We start from the raw sequence: 11,878 nt of genomic DNA on the forward strand, positions 1-11,878 counted from the left end.
TATTTTTATTATTTTTACAGAATGTGCGACGGTAATAATTAAAAGTTTTTTTCCAATAAAGAACATACGTGCGCGTAAGAAATTTGAAAATCCGTAAAACAAAAGTTTATTTTATATATAAGATATAAACACTACATACATAGATAAACTGCCCGCATTTAGTATACGTGCATTGTATTATAAATATTTTTTTACATATCTCGTGTTCTTGAAGTCTTGTTCTTTTTTACTCAACTTTATTATACAAATCTGTCTTTACATAATTTACGTGACAGATGCTAACATCCAGGTACTGCGTCACGAGGTATCTTGAAAGACATTTTTATAATGTATGGCGCACAAAATGTCAGTAATATAAAAGTTTTTCATGTTTACCTCTCATTATTTTTCTCTCTTTCCTTTCTTTTATAATTGAATCAAATATTTAGTATTCCTAGTCAAATTAATTATGTGCAAGCAATATAGTTCGTTAGAGCCTCCACGAAGCAGGCCATAAAGTGCATTTTTTCATGTATTATTAACTGTGTAGTACATATATCACTGTAGTATTAACTTTTATAATAAATAGCATAATAATATTAATTCTTCTTCTTGTTGTCTTCCTCTTCTGCTTCTTCGCTAAGTATGTGCACAAATTGGAACATAACATTCGATACAGCACATTGAGTAAGTGTTATCGTTTGTTCAGAATATTGACAAAGTTTCTAATTTTTTGTTGCGTTTCTGTCATTTTCGCTAATGTCTCCTCCATCATATTGCGCAATTTAGACAGATCTGGCATTTTATCGCAGGACTCAACGTTTAATAATTCTATAAAGAATTGCTCCCACGCTGATTTCTTCATGTACCTAGATTCATTTTAATAATTATAGATTAAAGCATATTCTTAATTGTAGCTGATAAATATAATAAAACGACGAGTCGGTTATTTATACCTGGGTATTTTTGTAGTAATAAACCAACGACCATTGATATTCGAAACTCTCATATAGTTACCAAATAACAGACAATGACTTGTTGCGGCTAAACAATACAAATCTGTCTGGTAAGTCCAAGGTCTACCTGTTTGCATTTCGATGCACGTGAAATCTTCTGTTTTTATGACTTGAGTAAACTTTGTTTTCTCTGGCAACAGACTCATATCTATACTACACCCGAAATCGATTAGCTGTATTGTTGGTCTTACATCCTCCGTAGGTCTACGAATCAATACGTTTTACAATTTTATGTGATCTAAACAAGTATAAGATCAGTGCACATTATGTTAAGAAAATACGTACAAACGCATCAACAGAAAATTATCTGGCTTAATGTCCCCATGTATTATTTGGCATTTGTGTAAGTACTCCACAATTTGCAACATTTCGATTGTGAAGAATATAGCTAAGTGCTCCACCAACGGTTTACCTGTTGCAATTTTTATCTGATTCGTTACTGCTAATAATGTCCCAAATTTGGAGTACTCTGAGACTAGTACGCTGCTGTTGTTTGCAACGTATGCAATCGAAACATCCATAAATCCGCGTAGCTGGAAACAAAAAGAAAACATATTAGTATTATTCAGTTTAATATCTTGAGTGGCTAATTAATTTCTTGTTCATAATAATCAAATAACATTATACAATACCACATGTGGATTTGTGAGGCGAGCTTTTATTTCTCTAGTGATATAAAATTCCCAAACCCAGGCAGGTTTTTGAGTTTTCAGAGCAACCGTTTGACCTGTTTGGAGATTTGCTGCGCTAAATACTGTACCATACATTCCCTTCCCAAGGCACTTTGCCAAATCGTACGTTTCATTACCTGTGTTCATCAAATACGTAAATTATATAAATCAATTCCAGAAAATTAATCCACAATTTAATAATTCTGTTATACAGAAGTATACTGACCGAGCATAACCGTAGTAGAAGGCACAAGCTTATTTAAATTAGTATCTAATCTCACATATCCTTCTGCGTGGTGCGGCTGAGGGAATTTAATTTTCTTTAAAAGGCTGGCTATCAAGCCTTTGTCAAATGGATTTAGATCTCCCGAAGGGAATTGAAATATTTCTTCCTCGGCTTGTTCCATGGGCTCATGATGCTCTTCACATTCCATCGTGTCAGGTTTTTCTTGTTCCTCCACTTCGTTTAACTTGAAATTAATCGATTTTCGTAGATCGCAATTCTTCTTGATTTCAGAAGTAATTTGATCTACGTTACGTTGTACAGTACGAGGGCTTTGGGCATGTACAGCTTGTATTTGGGCTTGGAGCGTTTGTTCATAGGGCTGAGTGGAAGGCAACGTGATATCTGTACCTTCATCACTTTCACCTAAACGAAGAAAGAAAAATACATTTTATTACTGTAGCAAGCAAATCAATTTCACTTGTAGTAGATTCAAGCTACCTTGTTCTTTTATAGGAACCAAATCTTCTTTGGTAAAAGTGAAACCCGATGCGGCAGTTCTGATGTGACCACTGCTGCTGGAACTGCTCGAGATATATTCCCTAGTAGATTCTAATATGACGCTTAATTTCTCTTCACCTTCTGCATTCGGTACTTCTGTGGCTCTATAAAGTTTAAGTAGTTGCAAATGAATATCATATATCGTGCTGAACCTATGTCGAGGAAAATAAAACATTACGTACGATTGAGGTGCTGAGCACTGGTTTGCATATTGTGAAGTTCCTTCAGCTGGTTTGTAGGATTGTCTAAAATGATTAGTCATAGGTGTAGAGCTAGTCAGTTGCGTATTAAATGCTTCGGTGTAACATGTATCATTGTTGCCCGACAGTGGACTAATACCAAGGCTTTCGTCAATGTATAAATTGTTTTCGTCGACTGGTTTGGATGTCATATTCTCTTCTATCGGTCCATTATAATCAACTACAATAGCGTTCTCTTTGTCTTCAGCACCTTCGAGATACTTTATGTCTCTACGATTCATGCCGGGGGATTTTATATAGGGCAATTCAGGAGGCATTCTATATGGTTTGCTAGTTTCAATATCCGCATCGTTGTATGGGGAATAATGGAGTTGTTTTTGAGGCTCCACATTGTGTTGCAACAATGTAGACTCCAGTTGTGATGGATACTGTTGGTACGGCATATCGTTCGGTGCCATGCTGCTGTAAACAGTGTGTTGCATGTGCTGCATATGTTGATGCGGCTGATGATGAAGATGTTGGTTAGGCGACGATTGATGTTGCTGCGAGTGGTGACTTTGATGATGTTGGATCTGGCTGTGATTTTGTAGGTGTGACGGATGGGAAAGAGATTGATGATGCGCCATTACATGGGCAGCCTGTTGGTGCGTTTGCATCAACTGTTGATGATGTTGCGAATGATGTGGCCGAGAATGGGATTGTTGTACTTGTTGTTGCTCATGATGCTGCTGCAATCATTCATTTTTAAAAAATTATTATAAATGCTCTTCCTACACTACAAGTATTTCGTTAAATATGTTTCCTACGTTATACCTGCATTTGATATTGATAGGTATTGTGTAATCCAGGACTATAAGGAGTCTGATGTTCTTGACCAGCATAAGGCTGATGGGTAGAATAATTTTGATGATTCTCCTGATCATTATACGGCTGTATGTTGTATCCTGAATGGTGCTTACTACTAGACATTGCATGTTGAGTCATCGAGCTATCCAAATGTATGTCGAAACACATTTTCAAAACTTTCGAGTCTGGAATTCTAGGCGTCATGGAATTACGAAAATTGGGAACTGAAGATCCTGTGTCTGGCGAACGCCACATATCCTGTACGACCGACATGGCTTCCTTCGTATTAACCGTGATACTTTGACCGAGCAAGTGTTCTTCTGGTTCAGCAGTCAAGGATGACGTATGATGTTGATGCAAGAAATTAGAAGCTTGCAGTTTACGTTGTGAATTCAGTTCTGCTTCCATTCTCTGTGCTTCAGCTCTCTCCACCTCAATTCGTTCGGCTTCCAGTCTTTCCAACTCTCTTTGCTCTGCCTCGAGCCTTTGGTTCTCCAACGCTTGATTTTCCGCTTCGTATTGTTGTCTCTGAAGCCTCTGTCTATCTATTATGAACTGCTCAGCTTCCCTTTGTTGTTGCAACTTTTTCTGTCTCTCCGATAATTCTTCTTGTTGTTTGAACTCTTGTCTTTGTCTTAACATTTCTTGCAAAGATATATTGTGTTTCTGTTGTTCTGCTTCAAAACTTTTGTGGTGGACATGCTGTTCAGCTTCGTAGCTTTTATGGTGTATCTGTGATTCAACATCTCTTATATCTTGAGTTTCGTTTCTTTTTTCTAAAGCTTGTGCTCTGGAATTGAAACGTATTCATGATAAGTTTACTTTTACTGTTTGATTCATTAGTAATGAAAATAATTGTTACCTCTGTAGATATCGTTGGACCCTAATTTCCTCCATGCTCATATCCATATTATTTGCATACACTAATTCTTTTGGATAATGCGGTCTTAATATAATATTTGGATTTGGAGCATCGGGTACAAATACAGGCACTGTTAAATACTCGGAATATTTACTGCCATCAAAAAAATAGGTATGGTTTGGGAATAATCTTAATTTGCTTCCATCAAATTCGTCCAGTTGATCCTCGTGAACTATTGTTTAAATAACAGTGAATAAAATTGTGTTCCTCTACTAATACTAATTTCTACACAAAGAGAAATGCACCTTTAAAAGCTGACTTTGTAACTGATGTTATCAATGGACATCGTTTGTGTCCATTCCCATTCCATGGACCAGGTTTAATAGTATTCTCTTTGTGAACTGTGTCTTCTACTGGAACATGGTCAAGTATAGAACTCTTCAAATCGGCAGGGACATCATCCTATTAAAAACATCTCAGTATAAACATTTATACTTAATCTTTTCATTCTTGAATGCCGTTTTAAATTTGTATACCTGGTATATGTGTACCCTCGAATTTACGTTATGCATTCCTGCAGTAATTTGTGGAACAGTGCCTGGACAGTGTTCACGTACGCGATGCCCAGTACGCACACTACCAACTTTCTTTCCAGCTTTTATCGCTCTCAATGAGCTGAAAGCTTGACGCTGTTCAAATAATGATCTCTCGCTGCGGTCATCAGTGTGACCCAAAGTTTTACGCGCAACTGCTAATTGAAAATTTCTGAAAAGAAGACAAGAAATTTAATTAGTCTTACACACAGTTAAAATTTTTCTTAAGTATGGAAATGCCGTGATTTATACTTATGAGCGTAATCCAATTCTTCTAACGGTTCTGATTTGACAGACAAACCCATTATATAAACTTTATCCGCCCGTTTATAGTCTTCTATCTGCTCTAATTCAAAAGCCCATGCTCTATACATATCTGCAACCATAGTGCCGATTCCATTATTGTATAAAAGTTGATATAGTTCTAATGGATTCTTTTGCATGCTGATCTGTAAATAAAATTTGTACTAAGTTCACTTTTTTCAAGAGTAGTAAAAAATGTTTTCAAAAGTTCTCACATAATTAATCCAAAGACGTATATATCTACGATCTTGGTGATATTTGGTCTCTTTTTCAAATATAGCTAAGCATTGTTGTAGAAGTTTACCAATGTGAGACTCATGTCCACTTTTTGGATAACTTTGCTCTACCCACAGTATGTATTCATACCAGTTTTCTAAAGGATCATCTCCTTCATAATTTTTTATCGCAGCTTCATACATTCTAAAAATGTAGAAACACAAATTAATAGTTTTCGACAAATTCAGTGGATAAAATTAATTTTCATTCTACATACTGCTTTTCTTGTAAAAGTAATTGCTGAGCATCTACATCCTCTTGTGCTCTCAGAGCAGTTCCTAACTGTGTAGCATTTCGACCATATCGCAATGGTTGAATGTTTTCCTTGGAACGAGCTATAGCTGTTGCAGGATCCATTCTTAACACTATATATTCTTAACGAAACTATTTTATATTCTGAAACAAAAAATCTACTGCTTCCAAAAAGATTCAGGAAAGAACAATTAATAAAGTTACTGACCAATGTGAAATTGTATATCACTGTTTAAACAAAAAAATAGTAGGTATATTTAGGAAAATAAATGTGAGATGTTTATTTTTTGCAATAGATCATAAATATTACACCAAATTTTTCCAGAGTATATATACTTTGTTTAGTATATTAACTGTCAAACTGATAACTGTTTCGGAACCGTTTAAAATATTTGACAAATGTGAACAAGAAGATGATGACATATATTCCTGCTTATGCAGGAATATATAATTAAAGTTTTTTCCAAACACTGTTGTAAGAACGGTATAAATTGAAGGATAAAACTGAGAAAATAGCAAATGATCATATAAATCGGAGGAATGTATATACTTAATCGATCATGTGGAAGAAGTTCTTTATTCGTATCTTTAACGTGCATTTCAAACGGAGCTGTAATTGTTAGGGGCGAACCGATGCCTAATGATGCATCCGATCCAATATAACGCAAACAATCGTGCGATTCATTAAACAGCAGAGCGAAGCGTAAGTTCTGTTTTCATGCGAAAACGCTTACCTTTCGCACGTATCAAAACTTTGCATAATACTCTTTGAATAACGGCGGACCTTCGAATTGGAACAGATCTAGTCTGGACAACTCCAATAAGGACGCTATCGGTCTAGGTTACGTTAGTCTTCCATTTAACGGCTACAGGCCACCAACGGTTTTTCCACTGTCTTCTGCTATGCTGTGTGTCTCAAGTGTTGCAAGAGTTACGTTTCGTTGACCACGAATTTTAATTCGATCAGCTCTATACACGAGAGAATCGAGAACCGATGCTACGGCAACTTCAAGTGACTTAATATAGCTTTTATGAGAAACTCTAGTAAAGTACCAATGGAATCAGATCAAAATTCCTAGACTCATAAAATAGTTGTTCTATAATTTTGGTTAGAAAATATGTCCAACTTTATACATATATGAAAAATCCTTTCCTTATTATTACTTCTCCAGATGATACACCACCAAAATGCGTTATATATAAAAATTTATCTTCAATCTAGCTAAGTATTCGCCTTAATATACAACACATGTAGATGCTTATGAAAATTCCATATTGCATAATTTACATTTATATAAGCATATTTTACACAATATTCCATTTATTATTATAAGTTATAAAATTACACATATTATATCGCTAAAATCAATGATCTCTCTACATGTCGACACACACTTTTAGAACATTGATCCCTATACAAAAAACGACAAATCTATATTATTATACAGTCTATGATTTTAAATGCAGACAATTTTGAAATTTTGAACAACATTTAAAATTTATATAAAATTAATTATTTAGAATTGTAAATCTATTGGAAATTTTAAGAATTAATACTTGTACTTGTATACATATCAGAAATATTTACAGATAATATAGATTTAATTTTTTTACTATACGTCAGATATCCTATTAATGTAACTACACGATATATTTATAATATTAATTTATTATGAATGAGTGTGTAATATGATTGAAATATACAAATACTTTCATTAATATTACGAAAGTGCAATGTTATTTGATGTGTCGCAATGAAATATATGTAAAACGAAAATTATATTTTCTTGGACACCTTTGTTATAATTCTAGTTATTTAAACCTTTTTTTAATGATATATGTGCAAAGTATGTGAATATTCGATAAAATTCAATGTAGTAAAATGGAAATACATGTAACACATTTAACAATTTTTTTATGAGATTCATTATTGGACATGTAATAAATATGCACACATTGAGAAATATAAGTTTTTCCTATTTCAGAATAGAATTTTAACTTAATTAAATTTTCCTGTAGAATAATGTTTACTTTACACACCTCAGCTGCTTTCTATCAGGTGATTTTGACATTCTTATCTGGTCTCAGATTAAAATGAAATCATCTGTTACAACATCGCTCGCATCGTACACTCGGTATGAGAGACTAGAAGTATATACATAGAACCCATGCGCTGGTGTGACTGCTAGTTTTAGACGGCTGTGATAAAGCCTTTTAAATAACTTTTACCGTTTCACTCACGAAATATAAACATCAATGAATTTTTCTTGATAAATAAGGACGCTAAAGGTGGGTTGCCGTTGTTGCATTAGTTTTTGATAGGAAACGGATGATTTAATTGTGACGCAGCGTTCGAAATTCCGTGAAATTGTTTACGAAACGTCACTTCAAGACGCTGCATTTACGTTTGTTCGCTGAAAATAACTCAAAACGGTGGATGCATCGCTTTTCTTCGAATAATTCCTAATACCTTCTCATTTTCATTTTCTGTAACCTGTTCAATAAAGGAATTCCACAAAACTGTACCAACTGATAAGAAACTGCACATTCGTGAAAATCTTTCCCTTTTGCTGCATCTTTCAATGAAATGTTTATTCAATTTTTTAATTTATTATTGGCATAATTTCTTCGCAGTGTGTGTCCAATGTATATATATGCATATACACACATATATATATGTATATATATACATAAAAAAATATATATTTATATACATATGTATGTACATGTAAATAAATAATAGTTTGTACGAGGTTATGAGATATAATTTCTCAGAGTGCTCACATGTATACCCTGCATTTTAAGTGATATTGTTTAGAGTATGTAATTAGATATTGGCTTTTATGGAAAAAAGACATTGTATTTTCGGTGTTGCAGATGTCAAGCAAAGAGTATGATAGTGAAATGGATTACTCCGATTCGGATTGTGGAGACCCTGGCTACGAAGACTATTACAATGTTCAACCATGGGGTGGTGAAGTTGACAATGACATAGATCCTGATCAAAACAGAAGGGATCCAGAATATGCTATATATGATTGTTTACGAGTCGAAGAAGTGGAAAGACTTTTAAATGAATATGTTGAACTCTTAAGTAATAGTCTTCATATAAGACCATCGTTAGCCAAAGTTTTATTACATGCGCACAATTGGGCATTACAAGATATCATCGTAAAATATAGTACCAATGCTTCCAGTTTATTAATTAAATCAAAAGTAAAACCATTGCCTCCATTGGACACAGTGCCAGGGTTGAAAGGTCAAAGGGGTGGTTTGTGTTCAGTTTGTGTTACAGTTTATCCTGCTGATAAGTTTTCTGCATTAACTTGTGGACATTCATTTTGTAAAGACTGTTGGTGTATGCATTTTGAAGTACAAATAACTCAAGGTATCTCTACAGGTAAGGTTATTAATTAAATGGGCATAATATACTATGAAAACAACTGTGGTGGTTTCAACTTAGGATTAAGATATGTTTCTTTATAGTTTTATCAGCACCTATTAATAGTCTGATTCAAATAATAAATATTTTCATTTTCCTTAGGAATAAGCTGTATGGCCCAAGAATGTGATGTTTTAGCTTCAGAAGACTTCGTTTTGTCCTTACTTACTAAGCCTAACATGAGAGAGAGGTATCAACAGTTTGCTTTTTGTGACTATGTGAAGTCTCACCCGCAATTAAGATTCTGTCCTGGACCCAATTGTCAGATAGTTATGCGATCAAAGGAACAGCGGGCGAAAAGAGTTATATGTACATCATGTAAAACTATATTTTGGTATGCAGCAAATTCTATAATGAATTTATAGAGATTTACTCGATTCTAAACAGATCATGCAACATTTATAGCTTCCGATGTGGTAACGATTACCATGCACCAACTGACTGCAACACAATTAAGAAGTGGTTGACAAAGTGTGCAGACGACTCAGAGACAGCTAATTACATTAGTGCCCACACCAAAGATGTTAGTATGCAAATTTAACATGTACACGGAATCGCAGATTAATAAAACAATGATTATTCATGTTGCAGTGTCCAAAATGTCATATTTGCATAGAGAAGAATGGTGGTTGCAATCACATGCAATGCTATAACTGTAAACACGACTTCTGTTGGATGTGCCTTGGAGATTGGAAAGCGCATGGAACAGAGTACTATGAATGTTCCCGTTACAAAGAAAATCCTAACATTGCTCATGAAAGTGTTCATGCACAAGCTCGAGAAGCTCTTAAAAAATATCTTCACTATTATGAAAGGGTAAGTTTAAGCTTATTGTACAGAATATGTATGGCCAACAGAAATTAATATTTAGTTCTTTTTTCAATTTGATTTAATTAGTGGGAAAATCACAGTAAATCATTAAAACTTGAAGAACAGACTTTGGAAGGAATAAAAATGCGAATAAATAAAAAGGTGATGAATGCAAGCGGAACTTGGATCGACTGGCAACATTTGTTTGAAGCTGCGTCACTTTTGGCACGTTGCCGTTACACTCTGCAGTATACTTATCCTTATGCTTATTATATGGAACCTGGACCGCGCAAAGAATTGGTAAAACCTTATTTGATATAATAGGAATTAATGTATTGTATGCAAATATTTGACGACATGCTATTATTTCAAGTTCGAGTACCAACAAGCTCAGTTGGAGGCTGAAATTGAAAATCTGTCCTGGAAAATAGAACATGCGGAAACGACGGATCGTGGAGATCTTGAGAATCAAATGGACATTGCCGAGAAACGTCGTGTCACGTTGTTAAAGGACTTCCTTGAGGTGTAAGCATTCATCGGACATGCAATGTGTTCTGTAATCACTAACGCGTTTTCTACATTCGGGCCAAACTTGTAAAGCAATTGCAGTTTAATTTTTGAAACGATTAATCGTATATTCCAAGAAATAATATTTTCTATGTAGCATGTACTAGATAACTATTCATCACTAAGAGGACAGGACACAGGACATAGGACAAAGTTTTAATAATTAGGAAGAAAATTAAAGATGTTCTGCAGGCGATAACCGAAGAAAATATTTCTCCTAACAAGTGAAGAACTTCAGTCAAAAGATGTTTCCTAGAATTTAACTATTCGTTTTTCTTTAAATTATAGTATTTAATGGAGATTTGCCTGTCTGTATCACGAGTAACTTTTTCCAGCGAAGAAACTGGTGTCTCGATGATCTAAACCGAATCTCGATTTGATTCTTATAGCTAAGTTATTTATGTAATGATACATAATGAAGAATTCTATTGGTGCATCATCAGAAATTAGCACCACAGAGACGGGATAAGGAAGGGAAATAGGAAAGTATTAATTATACCGACTGATTGTTAAAATTTGTTGTAGAGTGTATATTAATTTCCTAGTCTAAGTGTATTTCCGTAACAATGCATCGTTTTCTTCGAGGTTCAATATTATGAACTACATTTGTCCACGTTTATCGTGAAGTCTGTCGCCAGCTGCAGTAATAATTGCAAATCTTATGGATACTTTAATGTGACATCATCGAATGACTTTCGACTTCAAGAACGTAGGTTGATGAAGATTTTTAACATTTCTTTTTTATTATTGCTGCTATTTAAGATACGTTTTAGTACCGACAACTTATAAAAAAAATAAAAGAACACAGGTAGCCTAACAGATAATTAGGTGCCAACGAATGGTATCTTTTGCCGTGTAAATATTGTGGTAATGTAAAAGGATGTGACATTTTCTATAATTAGCGTATAAGATGTATGCAACGATCAAAGACATCTGCGACGAATATAGCCGTAATCGAGCATTAACTCTTTGTAAACTATTTAAACACGATACGTTAGAATAGTGGTGATATTCTACGAGAGAACAATGATCGTTAATGATTCATTGACGAATATTATTACAGTAATGGCCATTGCGTCAAACTAAATGTAACAACCACTATGTCGCTACAAAAAAATAAACTTTATCGTAAAACAATTGAAATCTCTCTTGAAGTGGAATTGTGTATCTACATTTTATTTTTTTTATTAATTGTTTATATATAGTAAGGTTTACTAAGATCAGTATTTCCGGATTAGATAGCTTTCTTTATCAGGGTGAAGGTGCCGATCGGGATC

General features: G+C 34.3%; 2 protein-coding genes across 3 annotated transcripts; one reads left to right on the forward strand and one right to left on the reverse strand.

Moving 5' to 3' along the window:
- Window positions 1-75: 75 nt before the first annotated feature.
- LOC144476001 (uncharacterized) lies at window positions 76-6,758 on the reverse strand. Of its 2 annotated transcripts, none has more exons than XM_078192493.1 (15): window positions 6,517-6,758; window positions 5,748-5,926; window positions 5,470-5,674; window positions 5,204-5,400; window positions 4,895-5,123; window positions 4,664-4,820; window positions 4,359-4,590; window positions 3,464-4,286; window positions 2,633-3,375; window positions 2,391-2,554; window positions 1,893-2,315; window positions 1,628-1,803; window positions 1,281-1,528; window positions 936-1,199; window positions 76-848 (listed from the first exon to the last, which is right to left on the reverse strand). In XM_078192493.1, the coding sequence occupies exons 2-15, from the start codon at window positions 5,885-5,887 to the stop codon at window positions 674-676; spliced, it is 4,176 nt and encodes a 1,391-aa protein (XP_078048619.1). In that variant the 5' UTR covers window positions 5,888-5,926; window positions 6,517-6,758; the 3' UTR covers window positions 76-673. The 2 variants fall into 2 exon arrangements, with proteins under 2 accessions (XP_078048619.1, XP_078048618.1); XM_078192492.1 differs by having other exon boundaries at window positions 2,633-3,378.
- Window positions 6,759-7,919: 1,161 nt separating this feature from the next.
- On the forward strand, window positions 7,920-11,751 carry Ari-2 (E3 ubiquitin-protein ligase ari-2). The gene is made up of 8 exons (XM_078191455.1): window positions 7,920-8,071; window positions 8,660-9,182; window positions 9,327-9,558; window positions 9,630-9,747; window positions 9,816-10,040; window positions 10,122-10,334; window positions 10,408-10,559; window positions 10,699-11,751. The coding sequence occupies exons 2-8, from the start codon at window positions 8,660-8,662 to the stop codon at window positions 10,706-10,708; spliced, it is 1,473 nt and encodes a 490-aa protein (XP_078047581.1). The 5' UTR covers window positions 7,920-8,071; the 3' UTR covers window positions 10,709-11,751.
- Window positions 11,752-11,878: the final 127 nt, after the last annotated feature.

The sequence above is a fragment of the Augochlora pura genome, chromosome 10 (assembly GCF_028453695.1).
Source record: "Augochlora pura isolate Apur16 chromosome 10, APUR_v2.2.1, whole genome shotgun sequence".
Lineage (NCBI taxonomy): Eukaryota > Metazoa > Arthropoda > Insecta > Hymenoptera > Halictidae > Augochlora > Augochlora pura.

Coding starts and splice junctions, on each gene's coding strand:
- LOC144476001 (XM_078192492.1), bottom strand. CDS start 5,887: ATGGATCCTGCAACAGCTATAGCTCGTTCCAAGGAAAACATTCAACCA. Junction 2,316..2,390: donor GGTTCCTATAAAAGAACAAG/GTAGCTTGAATC, acceptor TTCTTCGTTTAG/GTGAAAGTGATGAAGGTACA. Junction 1,200..1,280: donor AATTTTCTGTTGATGCGTTT/GTACGTATTTTC, acceptor ATTGATTCGTAG/ACCTACGGAGGATGTAAGAC.
- Ari-2 (XM_078191455.1), top strand. CDS start 8,660: ATGTCAAGCAAAGAGTATGATAGTGAAATGGATTACTCCGATTCGGAT. Junction 9,183..9,326: donor AACTCAAGGTATCTCTACAG/GTAAGGTTATTA, acceptor CATTTTCCTTAG/GAATAAGCTGTATGGCCCAA. Junction 10,335..10,407: donor CTGGACCGCGCAAAGAATTG/GTAAAACCTTAT, acceptor TATTATTTCAAG/TTCGAGTACCAACAAGCTCA.